General features: G+C 41.3%; 1 protein-coding gene and 1 long non-coding RNA gene across 7 annotated transcripts in view; one reads left to right on the top strand and one right to left on the bottom strand.

The window, feature by feature from the left end:
• The window catches only part of LOC125892418 (uncharacterized), a 56,661-nt gene extending 54,501 nt beyond the window's left edge, over positions 1-2,160 (bottom strand). The window contains exon 1 of one of the 2 annotated variants that reach the window (XR_007449739.1): positions 2,106-2,160. This is a non-coding gene — a long non-coding RNA (uncharacterized LOC125892418). Of the gene's footprint in view, positions 1-1,365; positions 1,449-2,105 lie in introns of those variants that run through there. The other variant, XR_007449738.1, reaches the window with a different exon arrangement.
• Positions 1,053-18,637, top strand: part of LOC125892379 (putative helicase mov-10-B.1) — a 19,373-nt gene continuing 1,788 nt past the window's right edge. Inside the window, exons 1-22 of one of the 5 annotated variants that reach the window (XM_049582363.1) lie at positions 1,053-1,150; positions 2,155-2,357; positions 4,636-4,729; positions 5,118-5,265; positions 7,286-7,505; positions 7,829-7,915; positions 8,678-8,837; positions 8,962-9,113; positions 11,051-11,218; positions 11,360-11,466; positions 11,547-11,746; positions 12,584-12,687; positions 13,892-13,989; positions 14,073-14,171; positions 14,334-14,439; positions 14,569-14,686; positions 14,771-14,962; positions 15,705-15,773; positions 15,861-15,986; positions 16,161-16,249; positions 16,328-16,430; positions 16,545-16,650. In XM_049582363.1, coding sequence (XP_049438320.1) covers positions 1,118-1,150; positions 2,155-2,357; positions 4,636-4,729; positions 5,118-5,265; positions 7,286-7,505; positions 7,829-7,915; positions 8,678-8,837; positions 8,962-9,113; positions 11,051-11,218; positions 11,360-11,466; positions 11,547-11,746; positions 12,584-12,687; positions 13,892-13,989; positions 14,073-14,171; positions 14,334-14,439; positions 14,569-14,686; positions 14,771-14,962; positions 15,705-15,773; positions 15,861-15,986; positions 16,161-16,249; positions 16,328-16,430; positions 16,545-16,577 — 2,709 coding nt within the window. In that variant the 5' untranslated portion in view covers positions 1,053-1,117 and the 3' untranslated portion in view covers positions 16,578-16,650. Of the gene's footprint in view, positions 1,151-1,431; positions 1,481-1,632; positions 1,733-2,154; positions 2,358-4,462; positions 4,485-4,635; positions 4,730-5,117; positions 5,266-7,285; positions 7,506-7,828; positions 7,916-8,677; positions 8,838-8,961; positions 9,114-11,050; positions 11,219-11,359; positions 11,467-11,546; positions 11,747-12,583; positions 12,688-13,891; positions 13,990-14,072; positions 14,172-14,333; positions 14,440-14,568; positions 14,687-14,770; positions 14,963-15,704; positions 15,774-15,860; positions 15,987-16,160; positions 16,250-16,327; positions 16,431-16,544; positions 16,651-18,637 lie in introns of those variants that run through there. The other 4 variants (XM_049582360.1, XM_049582361.1, XM_049582362.1 and 1 more) reach the window with 4 other exon arrangements.

Genomic DNA, 18,637 nt, shown 5'->3' with positions numbered 1-18,637 from the left:
TGGTTTTACATGTGATGGCCACGGACAGTTGCCCTCTCCTTATCCTTCCTGACTTGACTGTTCTCTAGCTGTGTTCTGGTAGTGTCCTTGTCCCTACTGGTAGAATGAGGCGGTACCTGCAGCCCAATCAGGTTGCACAGGTAGTCCAGCTCCTCCAGGATGGCACATTGGTTCCTCCTGGGGCAGGACAATGCCCGGCCTCATATGGCCAGAGTGTGGAGGCAGTTCCTGGATGATGAAGGCATCAATGCCATTCACTGGCCCTCTGGTTCTGCTGACCTAAATCCCATTGAACATCTGTGGGACATTATGTATCGCTGCATGTGACACTGCCGTGTACCACCACAGACTGTCCAGGCGCTCACTGATGCCCTGAACCAAGTGTGGGAGGAGATCCCCAGCGACACCATCCACCAGCTCATCAGGAGCATGTCCAGACGTTGTGCATACAGGAACATGGGGGCCATACACATTACTGAGTAATTTCACGGCAAGTATGAGTTGCCGTGAAATTCACACAAAATTGGATCAGCCTGTGATTTCAATTTTTCACTTTGACTTTCAGTGTGATTTTGAACCCAGCCCTTAGTGGGTTGATGATTTTGGTTTACATTGATCATAGTTATGTCATTTCGTTCGCAACAAATTATACAATGTGCTTCATTAAAGATTTTCAACTTGAATCATTCGTTCATCAAGATCTGATGTGTGATTTACTTGTTCCCTTAATTTTTTGAACAGTGTACCTATGTGCAAGGCTGTTGGCTGTATATGAATTTGTCCTAGTAAAGATCATTGTTTATTACTCCTTGATTCCCTCCTTCCATTTCTGCCAACATATCCCATCTCTTACACACTGAGCCTTTAACTCCTGACCTCAACCATTAAGAGCATTGCTACAGTAGTATTCTGCCCCCTTAAAGTCACAACCTCCTCTTGAAGTCCGCAGACAGACCCCTCTCAAACACTACTGGATAAAGTTAACTCATATTGTATTTACTGTTTGTTTGGTAAACACACTTCTGAGTCAACACATGTAAACATTTAAACTACAAGCTCTGTCACTTGCAGTTGCTAGGATACACTTAAATCAAAATTCACATTTCATTAGTGTCTCATGCCTCTGACACTGCCTGTTGTCTGCTGTAAGGTAAGTTAAATTTATTTTTACATGTTTGATAAATAGAAAATTAGCCTACTACTCTGAACTGTGGTGGAGATCAAGGTTAGCTAGTGCCGTTCAGGGGCTAACGTTACGTAGCATAGTTAGCATTACCTATTTACATATATTGACGAAATGTTGGCCACACTTAAACGAGTTAAAATAAATCACAGACTACACCGGGTAGTTAGAGTTATACTTACCAATACACACTCAGTTATTTTACGATGCTTTGTCATGTTAGCTTCTCTCTTGCCAAAGCAAACGCAGCGCCATTTAAGCTAGCTGTCTTCCGGGTGTTTCACTGCCGCCTCGCGGGTAAATGTAGCAACAATTAGCTAACGTTAGGCTCATCGGCTAACCAGCTAATGTTAGCCTAGCTAGCTATTTAGCTTGAGAAATACGGCATTTATTTATTGGATATTGGTAGTTAAGTATTACTGTATTTCATTTAGTCATGTCCATTATATTATTAATACAATATGATATTATGTTTAGCCCTGATACCACAATTTGCAGTGATTCTATACCTTATCTGGCAGAGTGGATTATAAACTTAAATGGATAAATGTATGTATAGCTAAAGCTAACACTTAATGTGTAGCAAGTTTGGGATACCTGTCCTGGAGTTAGGTGCACTGACAGCAGGGTCAGTGAAACCTGTGCACAACTGGACAATGGCTGCTTGTTGCTTGCAGTAGATAATTACTTACAAAAATGATTTTACAGTAATCGTAACTCATGGTATAGTCGGGGTCATCCCTATGTTTCCAGGGTTCTATGTTTCCCACTTGTTTGAGCGGGCAACACAGAACCCGGGAAACATAGAACCTTTTTGTGTAAGCGGGGAACATAGAACCTTTTTTGCTGGGTTAAGTGGGGAACATAGATCCTGGGAGAAACATAGAACCCTGGAAACATAGATACGCTCCCGTATACTCACCCTGCAAGTTTATGATCCTTTCTTGTTCTTTTTTTCCTTGTACCATCAGGACAAAATGAGCTTACTCCACCAGCAGTATCAGCAGCCAGAGATGTTGCCTGTGTGGCCGTCTGCTCAGAAAACAGGATCAAGAGGACCTGGTTACCTGAATGGGCCACACAATACATCTGACAGTGAAGCACATATGGCTCAGTGCGCCCGCCAACACATTCAAACTCGTCTGCATGTGGCAAAATTATTTCAGCAATACAGGTGAGAAAGTGGTCAATCCGAATTCTAAAGTTCAGACAAATTAAAATATGTAATTACTGATATTCAAAGGTACTATACTATTTTGGTTATTTATCTTGATTTATTTTGAAGAGTGTGCAGGCAGAACATCACAGTGCTGAAACCTGATTTTTGTGACGTGAATTTTTCCGAAACATTTCTTTACTATCTCTCACTATTTGCATACACCAATGAAGGATAGTGTTAGTTACAAGAAAATTTCAACAATATATATAATATGATCATCAGCAAGCTTCCTGCCCTGTTGTAGTGCAGACACTTTGGTGCTTGCTCTCCACTTTGCTTTGTTTGTTTGTTGCAAAAAGTTATGTACAGGGGATTCTTGATACTTGTAAATCAGTGCGACTTCGATTTACGAAAGACACAGATGGCTACAACCATATATTTTATGGGAATGATACTACTTTACCACTGACTCCGAACAATGGACAAGAGAATGCTAACACACAGCTTACTAACACCAACAATACTACTGAGAAACAGGCGCAAAGCCTAAGAATAAATCATTGCCCTGGGAAATGGGAGGACAAATGACAGCCAGACACCCGTGCCCTGAGATTTGCGATGCTGCTGGCTGGCCTGCACTACCATCCAGACAGAGTGCCTCATACCCCTGTGCTTAGTCGGACATAGTCACGGACAGCTGCAAAAGGGAAAGTTGGCAACAGACCTCACCAGCAAGCAAGTGTACAACTTGAGAACAGATTGCACCACTGCTACAGGACCCTGGATCGCTGTCAGATGACCTGGATATCCTCTCATCCTCACGCAACAGGGTGAGAGTAACTCTTAAAGCAAAAGGCTACAGGGAAAGTTAATGACAGGGCCTCAAACTCTGATTGTGGGTGGTTTTGCTGTTAATGATGTAAAAGGCATGAGGAGAAGAAGAAGAGCTTTGACAGAAAGAATCCCACATATTTTGACTGCACACCCAACAGTGGAAAAAACATCAGTGCACATGGGGAAAAATGGTATTGTGAAAAGCCATCAGAGGTACTTAAACAGGACTTGGTGTTTAGCTGCTGCCCTCTACCACCTTTCAGAGGAGGGGCTGAGAGATTCAGCAGATTGCTGACACTGACCACCTGGCTCTCAGCTACATGAACCCTCCACACAGTGCATCTTATTGCCAATTTAAAGTTTCTCTAGGACCATAGATATCATTTCAGGGCAGATGGAATGTGCCTCAACAAGTCAGGAGTATAACTATTTGTCACCGATGCTACTTCGTCACCCATCTGCACCCTCTACCACGGACAAGAGACAAGAGGAATCAAAACAACGACAAGACATGACACAACTCACCAGAAACCCACCTGGAGAGGGTTTAACCACCCTTCTCAACAGCATCAGAGTCATCCTCTGCCTCCCCACCCTGATACAAGCACAGCATATCCAGTTAGCACAACTGGTTGTATGCAAAATACAGCAAATGCTTACTCCAGGCCACAAGGTCAGTGGCACTATTTCCATGACAAGTCAGGACCCAGTGTACCACTAGCTTAATTAATGATCTTATTAATACCTATAATGTTGATTTTATGTTTTTAATTAAAACCTGGCTAGATAATAGTGGCAGTGCTCAGATTACCATTGAATCAGCTCCTCCAAACTTCAAGTTGATGAATGTTCCTGACCTAAAAGCCTCCCTTTGACTATCTTAACACTGTGTTAACAGGCAGACCAAAAACCCTGCTGTTAAACATGAACAGACCTCCAAGTTCCTCTACAAATTTTGTCAACAGATTGTGACAATCTTGTCTTAACATTAACTTTTTCTTTGATAATCTCAAAGGCAAAACTGACAAATTAATTCTCAATAGGGATAGGGATTTTTAAAACATTTTTCATGGTCAGTGAAAATTTTGTAACTGCACTATGTAACTGCTTCCAACCTGGGAACAACTGTGACACACACATAGAAAAAAAATACTGCAGCCTCCCCAACCTTCCTTTAAGGTGATTAAGGTCTGTGAAAACTGGAATGCTTGCTTTCTCAACCTTGATTGTGTGTCTGCTTGTCTCCTGTGTTCGCTGGTGTTTACACTGATTCCACCTCTGCAGACTGTATTTCTGTTGCTGATCTTGGTAAGCACCCAAGGCAGGAAGGATAGTGGCCATAAGTTCTGAAGTGTAATAAAAGCGTTGCAGCATATGTATTGTACATGTTTTGACACGTGCATTTCATGTACAATATAACTTAAATCAAGTCTCATTTTACTACTTGTCAATAACACAGGAGTCAGCCGATGTCCAGTAAATGTGATGTCATCATAACCTCAGACCCTCCATCAATGGAAAAGAAGATACGCCTCACTGTGTATGAAAACGAGGTGAGACTTAAAGGACTATTAAGCTGTGCTTTTAAGTACCAAGCTGAGGAGCCTTTGAGATAATTCATTAATAATTCTTACAGACAGACCTGAGTTCACACACTTACTGTTTGTATTATATTAGATTACACACCCCTGTTGTCCTACATAGGCCCAGCGTCAGTATATAAATGCACTATTATGGATATAAACACCTAAAACGATATTAATTCTTATTCAGGTCAATTTTAATGAAGCCGGGTTCATTTTACACCTGCACATGATGGTGGTTGTGCTTAGTAAGAGGTTTATTTCTGAGAGTGATATGTGTGTGTGTGTTTGGATATGCATTTGCTAATGGCTGCAGTGATCATATTGACAGCTTGCATATAACATTTCTGCCCAACAGAAAGTTGTGCCGGTCATTTTGAGGAACATGGGCGTCAGGACGGTTTATATTACTCTGCAGGCTTTTGACCTAGTAAAGAACATCTTCACTGTCAGAGACACTCACGGAAACATTATTGAGTCTATGAAGCAACTCCCTCTCGGCCGAGGTATGACGAAGACACACACAATCATAAGCCCCACACAAGAGGTTATATACAGCTGTCAGTGGATTGGGATTTTTGACACTTGTGGCAAAAAAATAATTTCCAACAATAGTCCCTTTCATGTTCATAGTGTTCTTAATGGTGGATTCACAATGAGAAAGAAGGCATACAGTGACTGTGACAATCATACAGTAAACCAGCATCAGACTATTGCCCCAACTCAATCTAGATAAAACAGTTGGCTATGAACAGGTATCACTGTGCATGACATGTAACCGTTCAGTTCCAACCTTGGGATCTTTGTTGCATGTCATACCCCTCTCTATCTATCTCCCCATTTCCATGCCGCTGCTATACTCTTCTGTCTGTCCAATGAAGGCAAAAATGCCAAAAAATAGTCTTAAAAAAAACAAATGAGGTTGGTTATTTACAGACAACACTTGGTCTAATGATGCCTGGTGATTTGATCAAATATATTAAGACATTCTGATAAGCAATATAAGCAATAATAGTAGCTTTGAGTTTGAACGATGCTGCGCTTTAGCCAATCACAATGGAGGGGGCGTGGCCAAGACGTGCAGGTGTCCCCAGGAAATGTGTACCCACAGAAACAGCAAGCTCCGCGTCCATGGTGACCGCTCCACTCAAAACGCCGTCTCGTCAACATGAAAAAAAAAAAAAAATTTCCAGCGGATGTCTTAGTTACAACATGGTTGAGCTAACTGGAGTAGTTTCATGTCGTATTCAACAGCGGGAGGCTTTTAGCAGACGTCCTGATGTTAGCTTTGCTGCTGCTGTTAGCTGTCCCTGTCAGCTGCAGCCACTGATGCTTTCTAGACATCATGATTTCCCAAAACTGAATAAATACCACACATAGCAACACAAAACTGCTTTGCTAGCTCAGTCATGATGTAACTAAGATATCCACTGGAAAAAATATTTTATTCATGGACCATTTATTGAGTTATTACCTTATTTTTATACAGTCTATGGTTATTACAGACACCGCTAACGGCTAACGTTAACAGCTAACAGTTAGCCCAGCTAATCTACGATGTTATTATTGTTATTATTTACAAAACGTGCACACAGAAATAGTAATGTTTGTTCAGTCATTGTGTTTATAGACTTAACAAACATCAGATTAGTCTACACGGTGATACAGTGACGTGAAACATGTGATATATACTACCCGAAGTATTTGTAAACAACACGGTGATTCCCTGGGGGCACCGCCGGAAGTGAAGGGCGTGAGTGATCGCCGAGGCCCCTGCACTTCCGTTAGTCGAAAAACTCCGGGCTGTGCCTCCAGAGGTAAAAGGGGGGGGAGTTTTTTTTTTTTAACCGATGGATTTCCAGATTGGTCATCGATTAGTCGACTAATCATTGCAGCCCTAATAGACATATTTAGATTTTTGGTTATCTACCCCCCCCCCCCCCTCCAAAAAAAGGGGCGTGGCTATGTTGTTTTATGACCTATGCTGATCTGGTCTATTAGAAATAGGCATATGCAGCTAGTTGGCGACTGGAATGCACTCACAGTTTGGTTATCTACAAATGCCTGGGAAGTGCATGTTTAAAAATGTATGCCTGTATCTCTGTACAGGCCTACGTACATTAAACTGCGTCAATGAAGTTATGTTTATAGAATGAGAGAGAACAGCTTTGAGCTGTAGTTATAGCAGAGACAGGAAGCTTAGCTGACTGGTAATAGTGAAGTACTTTCTGCTGTTTTGCATAATTACAGTTCGCATTTTCTATCCGGTTTAGACGAATCATGTTCATAATCCTTTTGCAAATTCATCCAGACAGTCATGTGTTAAGTTACAGTAAGTGGTTTGACAATTAAAATGCTGAATCCAGAAAATATGACTCTTATTTTAAAAGTATTATTGTCTAATAAATGACAAATGCCACATCTTTAGATGTGAAACATCTACTATTTTAATTCACATTTCATAACGTAACATTAATGCATATATATCTCATTTCTTCCCTTTGTTTTCTCCTATGCTTTGTCTAGGAGAGGCATTTAAACTCCAGGTCCATTTCTACTCTGAGTATGCAGGCCTCTTTGAACACTTACTGATCTTTCAGTTGGAAACGCACCAGCAGGCCTCAGAAAAGTCTGAGATCATGCGCCTCTTAGAAATCACGCATCGGACATCTTCTTGTGAGGAGCCCCTCTGTGCAGCCCCAAAGTCACTGTGCGACAACCGAACTGAGAATCCAAAACCAAATGGGTAAAACAAGCTAATATTCTGTCATATTCATGTTATCTTTGTCACTGAGGGTACTGGGTGGCCCACCGACCATTTTCTGATTCACAGTGAAAATAATTGGATTCACACTGGGACATTTTATGTGTACCTGTAATGTAAATAAGGTTCCAGAGTGCATAAACAAAATGTGCAGAAATAACCACAAAAGTCTGAATAAATCAGAGCTTCATAACTGACAGTCATTCACATGGAACGCTATCACCCACCCAAATTTAGGTCACGAGTGTTATTAGTCATCTGAGTTCTTACTGTCCTGTGTTTTGTCTTTGGTTTTTCCACCCCAGGGTTCGATTCAATTGGCTCAAGCTAATGGTGCCTTTGAAGGGATATCCAATGCCCAACAGTGTCAAAGACCTCCAGAAATCCAGCGCGTACGTACTTTCACATGCACACACACACACACACATACTAAATGAGAAGGTCAACATAATTTGTACCAGATTAAAAAAGTGCAAGTGTGACATACAAATGCCTGTCAGGGTATATTACACAACTTAATATTCAAGTTAAGGAAAATGAGTCTATCAGTACATAATGACTCATCTTTGAAGTAGTCTCACCCCACCCTGTTTCAAGAGCTGTTGTCACTGTACAAACAGTGGGTGAAAATACTGCATCTCAAGCTAAATGGACCTACTGTGTTAACCATAGCACGGCACACTACTGCTGTGATTGGAACTTATATTGTGACAGACAACTTAAAAACAAAAACATCAGTGTGCTAAGCTTACTTCAGACCAAAGAACACAACGAGACAAGATTAACGAACTTGGCCAGCATACTTCGCTACAGGCAGATTGACTGCTGAATCATGTGACGTGCTTCGCGTTCTAAAACCAGCTGCTGGCGATTTGACAGGCTGAGTCATAGGTGACGCCATTAGCCGGCCTGAGTGGAGCTGAGTCGGGGCAAGTAAACACCACTGCAACAGTTTCGTCTCGTCATGAACCTTTGGTCTGATCTGGGCTTAAGGACACTGGTTTGTAGGGTGTATGCAAGAATATAAACTTTCAGATCGAAGGTGTTTAGGCTGAGTCATAGTGAGTAAAATGCAAACAGCATCAAAGCAGGGAACATGCCCTGCCACTGCCTGTAAGTTATCTGATATTTTCATGTCACTGGGATTTTTGTAGGACCCTGGAGAAGACACCTCTCAACTGGAAGAACTATGGCCAGAGGCTCCACCTGCTGCTGCATCTGGAGGAGCTCCAGCAGAAGACAGACATTGAGAAATTCAACAAGGAAGACAAAATGTTTAGACACAAAAGCAACAAAGACATTTTCATTCTGAAGGTGATGCACCTTAAAAACACAACAAGACATAAAGACTGACAGCTGCTGTTCATTTGGCCGGAGCCTTGCCCTCACTTACTCAGAATGAAACCTTAAATTACACAGAGACGTTTTGTGCCATCAGGTTGCAGGTGACTCGAACTCCCCCCCAGAGAGGTTGTCCAGGAACTCTGTGCTGGTGTCTCCTCTAGACAGGTCGGCCTGTGGAAAGAACATTTTCAAAGGCCGGGTCATCCGTGTGACTGCGGAGTGGGCCTACCTGCAGTTCAGTGAAGAGTAAGAGCAGAACATTTTGTTGTGTAGTGAAGTATTTGCCCATTTTAAATGAAATCCATACACGTTCATTTTTATATTGCTGCAGTTTGAAATTAATAAATAAATAAGAGACAGACCTGTAAAACTGCATGGCTGCTCTAGGTGCCTAACTAAGTGATAAACTTCAGATTGTTTCAGTTGCAGTGATTGCACCACTGTTCAGTAATTAAGCACAGAGAAATCCACCATAAAAGACACAGTAAGTTGTCTGAAAAGCGCTTGTTCAACTACCGCTTTTGCTTTAGTCTAAGTTACGAGTTAGAGCTACTTTCCTCTGACAAACTGAAGGCTTGATTCAAGTAAGTTCACCCCTTCCCTCTGGGTTGCTGCTCCTGTGACTCTGGGAAATGTAGGAAGATACCGATACCAGTGACAACAATGATCCCTGCACCACTTTTTTTTTTTTTAAACAGGGTATTTCCATTGATAATTCAATAAAGATGCACAGAGCATCAACAAACTGAACAAACAGAGACAGCCAGACCAGCGAAAGGAAATCCAATAGACAAGAACGAAAAATGAATACATAAATAAATGAAAAAGATTTAAATTAAAAATAAATAGAGATAATTTAAAAAAATAATATAAGGAAAAAGAACAAATTAACTTGTGCAACATAAGTACAGGAGGACAACATGTTTCATTACAATTTTTCAGCATCCATATTTGCTACAAAAGTTAAAAATGGTTGCCAGGTGGCAAAGAAGCGTGCAGATCCCTGCACCACTTTGACAGCATCATAGGAAAGGGGGGGTTTCTGGTACTATGCACAGTGCACTAGAAATGCTTCTTGGTTTTAGTGTGGTTTTAAGTTTGTTTCTCACACACTGGGCCTCATGCAACAACATCCTCCTAAATTTATCTCATATTTTCTCTTAATTGTCTGTTAAGAGAAAAAATGTGAGAGGTCAACTCCAGATGAACCAAACGTTTTTCCTTCCAAATCTGTTCGTACCCAGGTGCGCTGAATGATGAATCCAACTTGATCATTAGTCAGGTATTAGCACAGGGAAAGGACACTGAACTTTGTATTTGGACGGATGTTGTGCCGTGTGCAAAGAGAGATACTGCCAAAGGCTGTGAGAAGAAGAACGTCTGAAGTAGTGACATTATTATACTGTGGAATAAGCTAAAACAAAGTTACCATCATTTTCCAGAATGTCAGCACTGGCGTTTCAGGAAAATTAAAAAAACAAAACAAAACAAAAAAACCCTGGAATGACAAAACATTTGTGATACTGTAAATGTCGCATCAGCAGCATTGGTGGAAGAAGTATTCATAAATATTATTCATAAATTTTCTTAAATAAAAGTTTGAATTCCAAGATGTAAAAATACTGTTACTAGTACAAGTCCTGCATTGACAATGTGACTTAAGTAAAAGTATAAAAGTTCAATCAGAGAAATGTATTTGACTGTTAAGATTGTTAAGATTAAAAGTCAATGTATAAAATTTTAAATACATTTAATAATGGATCAATTGTATTTTTTAGTTCACAAATTTAATAATTTAACCATGATAATTACTTTAAAGCATATAATAATCTAAAAAAAAAATAAAAAATAATAATAATCATCTTCCTCAAATTTAAAGTTTGTGTTTCCACATGGTGGACAACAATTTGAAAACAAGGTGTTTTTCTGTCTTGATAAGAGTGTTTTCGACCACTTGTGGAATTTTGTCTTACCTAAGAGAAGAGCAAAAATAAGAAAACACTGGTGACTCCCAGAAATCAATAGGCACTGACAGAATAAGAACAAATTGTGGATAAGAACAAACATAAGAGATATTTTGTTTGTGTAACGCTTCCTTCATGAGGCCCATTGTTTATCAATTGAATTTTTTAAGTTGTTCAGTCCCTAGTGCCTCACATGACTATGTGTGAATTTGAATACAGGTGCCCGAGTGATTTTAAGAAGGATCAGAAGTTCCGTTTTAACTTCATTATCAACCGCACGCCACTGCGTACCCAGCACAGAGCAGTAGACCTGGTGTCCACGCACAGACTGAGGGAGGTGCTGTTTCCTACTGGACAACATTCGTTGCACAGTTCATGTCTACACAGGTCAGACTTCTTCAAGCTCAAGACTCCAGTAAAAACATGTGATACAGACGAAGTCATACTTCAGCATCTTATACCATCTCTAGCTAAACTGTAACTCAGCTCTGACACCATTTGTTTGCACCTCTGTCTCTCTGTCATTAGGCTGTTAAATCTTGAAGGCAACCCAGAGCAGCAACAGGCCATTCAACACATTGTAGCTGCAACAGCAAAGCCTGCCCCTTACCTGGTATTTGGTCCGCCTGGCACAGGTACTGCGCATACATACTGCCTCCTGATGCTTAAGTATTAGCTGTATTCACATTAATGTATTTTCACATGTACTGTGCAGGCAAAACAGTGACTCTGGTGGAAGCCATCAGGCAGATAGTGGAAACGCAGAAGTCGTGCAAGATCCTGGCGTGTGCTCCTTCCAACAATGCAGCCGATCATCTCTGCGAGAAAATTCTGGAAGAAAAGATTTGCAAGCGTGAGGTGTATCGCTTGTACGCCCTAAGCTACCCAGTGAGAAACATCCCTCAAACGATTAAGGTATGAATTCTTTATTTTAAAAAATTCATATATATATATATAAAACTAGACATTAGCTGAAAAAAGGCAACACAAGTATTTTGCAAGAAGTAAAAAATACAACAGTTTCAAACAAGATCCATGAAAACACACCAGTGCATATAAGTTATGAGAAGTTCTGCTACTTCACCTCCATCAAGTATCATCTTTAACCCTCTGATATTGTTTTAACTTATTAAGTACATTCTGACTACGTTATATCATGTTCATCTATGTCTCAGCAGGGAAGTTGTGTTTCATTAGGGGTGCCTGCTGTGAGACACTTGCACAACCTATTCCTATTCCTCATACCTATTTCTTCTTATTCCTCTTCTGTGCTAAAACTTTGACGCAAAATTCATCCTGCACATTGCCAACACATGCCCAAAAAACACATCAAAACGTTTCAAAACGAAATTTCAGGAATAGTGTGCTGTGACTTTTCTCAGAGATTCGCTGAGCAGTTTTTACAAAATTCGTAAAAAACTGCTCGTTCAAATGAATGGGAGATTGTTGAGAAATCGACCACACCAAATGGTCATACTTTGACGTAGAAAAATGGTTCAAATTTTAAACAGCTCACGAGACTCTAGACTTTATTGGACCAAGTCTGCATTTTGATCTCTGGTACTGTTTTTAAGAAATCACAGTTTACATTTCATGTTGATAGGCAGTACTTATCAATTGCTCAGCTACTGCTGTGAATTAAGTGTTGTTTAGTTTAGTCCTGTCAAACTCATTCTGCCCTCTTCATATCTATGTGAACTGTATGCCCTTTTGTTTGTTTATGTACATATGTGCTTTGTGGTTTTTCTGTAGGTTTGCTGCAACCTGAACCCCAAAACAGACACACTCATGATTCCCGCTAAAGGCACGTTGATGAGGTGTAAGATCCTGATCACCAGCCTGATAACTGCAGGAAGGTAGGGTGCATCTAACGTTTGTTAAAATTCTCTTTAAATACAGTAGCTTATCAGTGTTTCTCACAACAGATACATATGTTGAGAGAGGAGAAGCACAGGTATAATTAATTATATAATTAATGGCTGCGGGCGGCACGGTGGTGTGGTGGTTAGCACTCTCGCCTCACAGCAAGAGGGTTGCCGGTTCGATCCTGGGCGTGGGAGCCCTTCTATGTGGAGTTTGCATGTTCTCCCCGTGTCAGCGTGGGTTCTCTCTGGCGCTCTGGCTTCCTCCCACAGTCCAAAGACATGCAGATTGGGGACTAGGTTAATTGATAACTCTAAATTGTCCGTAGGTGTGAATGTGAGCGTGAATGGTTGTCTGTCTCTATGTGTCAGCCCTGCGATAGACTGGCGACCTGTCCAGGGTGTACCCTGCCTCTCGCCCGATGTCAGCTGGGATAGGCTCCAGCCCCCCCGCGACCCTCAAGAGGATGAAGCGGTTAGAAGATGAATGAATGAATGAATTAATTAATTAATGGCTGCATTCCTTTTAGGTGTGCCAGTCACAGGTAATGTGGTAAAGTGCTGGCTCAATTGTGTGGCTCACTGGGAACCGCCCTTATTAAAATAATTAGTTACACCTGTGATTCAGCTACACAGTGTTCCCTGTGTCATCATCCTGGCTATAATAAGCCAGTGTACTGTACACTGAGCTGTAGAAAACATGCATACTGGGAGAAATGTTTTATGTTAGCGTTTTGTTGAGTTTCATTTTCATACATTAAGTGTTTTTCAAATTATAGTTCTGTACCTGTTCTGTTCTGTAGTTCTGTTCTGACTCCTTTTTATTATTAAAATCCCTTTTTTCTCCAGTTAGTGCTCACACACATAGACAATGTGAACATACTGAAAGATACAAAAAAGGCAAAAGTAGATGTACAGATGTTAAGGAACAAGAAAAGGGGAAGACGAAACAAAAAGCCAGAGGATGCGAGGAAATAAAACAAAAAAAAGATGTGTTTTTTGTTAACACATTTAGATTTTTGGACATTATTATGCTCTGGAGTTGCAGGAAATGTTTGGATCACACAAGCCAGAAACCGTTCTTCGCAGCCACAACTGGAGCCTTATTCTATAAACAGCATAACACTCATAATATTAGTGCAGCTTAATTTTTATCTGCTACCTTACATCAAGATTTGCTCCATCTGTCTGCCTCCAGGCTAGTGACAGGAGGGATTCCTTCACATCATTACACCTATATCTTTGTGGATGAGGCAGGGCAGGCTGCAGAAACAGAGTGTATCATCCCTCTAGCAGGTGACCAGCAAGTTTGTTTTAACATACAATATTTGATATTTGGCTTGAGATGTGCCCTCAATGTTTGTATGTTTGTGCCAAAGGTTTAGTGAAACCGCAGCAATGCCAGGTGGTGCTGGCTGGAGACCCTAAACAGTTAGGCCCCATCATCACATCCAGAGTGGCTGAGAAACATGGCCTGGGTAAGCACTGACTGTACCTTTTGAAAGTATAGGTCATGTGAAACAGCGAAAGTTGAAGCTACTAGATCAACAGATCTCAAAGTTACAGACCACATACTTAAGCGCCATCCAGATGCTGTTTATTATCGCCTAAGGAGGTTTAAAGACATGTACTCTGTGCAGGTGTGTCTCTGTTGGAGCGTCTGATGAACAACAACAATCTTTACAAGCCACATGAGCAGGACGGGTTTGACAACCGCTTTGTAACAAAGCTTCTGAGGAACTACAGGTATGGTTGTGGTGGTGCCTAAATTCCTTGCTTTATCTTCTTGTAATGTAACCAAACCCTTCTTTGATAGCTCTGCCTACTTGCCCTTGTGTTCTCAATGGTCTTCTTTTCCTCTTCACTCTCTCTCAGGTCCCATCCTGCAATCCTGAAAATTCCTAATGAGCTCTTTTATAACGGAGAACTTCAGCCATATGCTCCTAAAGCCGCATACAGATCCTACCTCAAATGGGAACACCTGCCCAAGAAAGTAATGTCGGCACGACCACGCGTACACACGCACTTGCAGCTCTCTCTTTCAGCCCCTGTTCTCATGTCTCTCTTTGTGTCTCAGGGTTTCCCTTTGATCTTCCATGGAGTAGCAGGCACTGATGAACGCGACGCCAACAGTCCCTCTGTGTACAACATGGCAGAGGTGGAGGTGCTGAAGGAATACTTAAAAGTGCTTGTTGAGCATCTTCGCAAAAACGGTGTGACCAAAATTGAACCAGGAGAAATTGGCATCATCACCCCGTACAGAAAACAAGTGAGTGTGATTAAAATAATTCATGGATATAAGTAAATATACCTGGATAAAGTGCTGCAAGTCAGCTTTACTGCCATTTCTCTTCCCAGGGGTCGAGCACCACACAACACAAAAATAATCCCCTGTGTGCCAAAGTAAAAGATTGCAGCTATAAAAACACCTCAAATCGCAAACATGGTCAATTATTATAAGTTATTTCTCTTTTTGTGTTATAAACATTTACATTTACGGCCTGCGGCACTGCTGGCTGCAGCTTTTGAAAACCACTCCTTCAAATAGCCTCACACTCAACACCGTGCTTCCTAGCAGCGTAACAGTCAATAGCAGTCCCATCTTAATTCACCACAAAGTGTGTGCAATGTGCGCTACTAATAAATAATACATGTCCTGAGGATCTCAAGAGTTTTCACTCAACACTGCACCTCCTTGAGTCCTCAGCAATATACCCGCCAAGTGTGAAGTCAATCAGATGAACAGGTATCAACAGAATCAAAGGACGGAGAGACAAATTGAGACTCCTCCATTAGTGTAAAGCTAAGGGGATAAACAGAGTAAACAACATGCTTTTTGTCGTACATGATGGGTGAGCAGCTTTCATTAGATCGAATGGGTGTCATTTTGGGAACCAGTATTCAGCTCCCCTTAAATGAATATCCAGTCTACTACTTTATACTGTAATGACTGGCACCACATCTGGTTAGCGACGTCTTGTTAACATCGTCCTATTTTTGTGTCCCGACAGGTGGAGAAAATCCAGAAAGCCCTTCGTACCGACAAAGATCTCCCAAAGGAAAACTTGGAAAATGTGTTGGTATGGAGACAGGAAGTGATCATATGATTATTGTGACATGTTTGAGAGAGATTTTAGAGCCTTATATTTATATATTTTTTTTCATAGGTTGGTTCAGTGGAGCAGTTTCAGGGGAAAGAGTTCAATGTGATTCTGGTGTCTGCCGTGCGTAGCAATCTCAAGCTGACTGCAAAAAAGCAACGATTCACGATAGGCTTTCTTGATAATGAGAAGGTGGGAGACATCACATAATCACACAGTAACTTAGGAGCAATAAATAATAATTGTGCAACTATTTGATATAAAGAAACTGATTGCCATTAAACTCCGAATGTAAACTATGGTAGCAGCAGCAGATAAACTCACACACTCAACACTACATGCACACGAACTGAAATTTCTCCTCAGCGGTTTAATGTGGCAATGACCCGAGCACGAGCCCTGCTGATTGTGATTGGAGACCCCCGAGTCTTGAGAACTGACTACATCTGGAACAAGTAAGGCCATATGTCCTCATCAGTAGAGTTGAGTTGTTTGGACTGTGACGTGCTTCAAACACTGACCTCTCTTTTTAGATTAATCCATTACTGCTTCACAAAAGGGGGTTACCGTGGCATTACAATGTGTGATGCGAAGGAAGAGGAAGATACACAGACTAACGTGCGCACCCAGCCTCTGGTAATATGCACATTCACACATAATCACACACTTTGTACTGTCTTTGTCTGAAAGTCTTTTTGAGGACTAAGAGATGTTTGGCTTATTTTTCCATATTTGATCCTCACCCCACAGGGGAGAGTAGTAGGACAGCTGGACCCCTGTTGAAAGAACCAGCAGACCTTGCACACTCATCTTGAGCTCCAGTGTTTAACATGGAAAAAAAGAAAGAATAAAAAAGTGACATAAACAGAATTAGAGTGATATATTTCATTACGTTAGATTAACTTTGTAAGCATCTCATATCTAACAAATCCACCAGCATTACTAGTGATTATGTCTAACTGGGCAACTGTTTCACAAAAGGACAGACTGACTAGTTTAAGCCCAAAATGTTTGCCACCCTACACAGAGCCTCGACCTCTGACTCTGCCCACATCTCAGTTTACTGTCAGAAATTCAAATTAGTAAAGGAAATGGAAATTCAATCTGATTACCGGGTTTTGGAGACAGCTATAAAGGTAAGAGTTTCCATGGTAACAATCAGTGACACCTGCTGACACGTGACAGTCAGAGGAAAACGCTGACTCATTTATGGTTTGCAAAGAAATGTTGTGGAACAAGAAAGGTTTCATTTCCAGTTGAGCTTTTACTACCTGGAAAATGGGATTACTTGACGCACTGTAGCTGAGCCATTAGATATTTGTATACCTGTAGTATTTCCCTCTTATTTATATCATATCCAAATAGTTGGTGAGAGAGAGAACACAGAGAGAAATGATCATAAGTCTGATGATGACTGTAAATATGAGCCCAATCATTAGGTCATTTTCTGTGACCACTTATCCTGTTGGGGTCACAGGGGAGCTGGAGCCTATCCCAGCTGACATTGGGTGAGAGGCAGGGTACACCCTGGAAAAGTCGCCAGACTATCACAGGGCTGACACATAGAGACAAACAACCTTTCACACTCACATTCACACCTACGGCCAATTTAGTGTCCAGCTGCTGATGAGTCACTAACTGCATGGAGGAAGGAGGGAGGAAGCTGGAGTACCCGCAGAAAACCCACGCTGACACGGGGGAGAACATGCAAACTCAGCACAGAGGGGCTCCCCCACGCTGGGGTTCAATCTCTTTGCCCTGGAATTGAACCGGGAACCCTCTTGCTGTGAGGCAACAATGCTAATTGTGCTATTGCACCACTATATCATCCTTATCTACAAATTTTAATACCAATTTCTGCAAGTCATTTTTTCCTAGCCAGTAGCCACAGTGCAGCAATATAGCTACTTGAAACACTTTTATCTGTAAGGAGAGAAACCAAAAATCAAAGAACTGAAACCAAATGTTAAAGTGAAGGAGTTTTACACTTGGACACATGGAGTTGGTTAAGAAATACTTTCGGTTCTACAGGAAGGTGATCCAGACACTCTAAAATATAAGATAAAATAGAAAATGAGAAAGGAAGAATTAAAAGGCCTTTCAAAGCCAACATTGTTTCAGCCACTGTAGGTCTTCATCAGGGCTTTGGTTTGGCTCAGACTCAACCCAAAACAAAAAACACCTGCGAAGAACTGTGACACATAGTTACTGATGTGAATCTAAACCATCTCTGTCACTCGTAACTAATTATAGGCTACTGGACTTACCAGACTCAGTGGGCAAAAGGTGAAATGAGTAAGACACTCCTTGTAGCCTTTACACAAGGAGTTCAAGTTTCTCACCCATTATCAGCATCAGGATCTCCTGGCCTTCATCACTCAGAGCAACAACACCACTGTTTGACATAACTCTTCTAAACTTGTGTCTGTTCTTACACAGTGATGCTCAAGTTACTGTAGAGTCTGTCAGCATTCTGAGGTTTAACTTCTAAGAATTTTGACGAGGCCAATTTCCTCATTCACGTGGAACGTTTCCAGAGTGCTTGCTCTTTTGATAGTCTAACTTGTTCTTTGCCTACCCATTATATTTTCTTAAAATTACAGGGTGTAATTTAAGGGAGATTCAGTGACATGAAGCAGTGAGAATTGCCAGCTGAAACTTCTGCTTAGAAGTCTTTAAGCATTCATTGCTCAGGTTTTCACCCTATTGACCCTTTGCTAAGTCCCGCCCCTGGACACAGACTGGCCAATCATAACGTAGCATCGGGCCGGCTCAGACCAGGGTACCACAGCAACGCAGTTGTACTCCATTGACTCTAATGCAGTCGTTTCAGATTTCCTTCA

Source organism: Epinephelus fuscoguttatus, linkage group LG7 (genome assembly GCF_011397635.1).
Source record: "Epinephelus fuscoguttatus linkage group LG7, E.fuscoguttatus.final_Chr_v1".
In the NCBI taxonomy this organism is placed as follows: Eukaryota; Metazoa; Chordata; class Actinopteri; order Perciformes; family Serranidae; genus Epinephelus; species Epinephelus fuscoguttatus.
The sequence above is the reverse complement of the archived record's forward strand: the minus strand, read 5'-3'. Positions and strand labels throughout refer to the sequence as shown.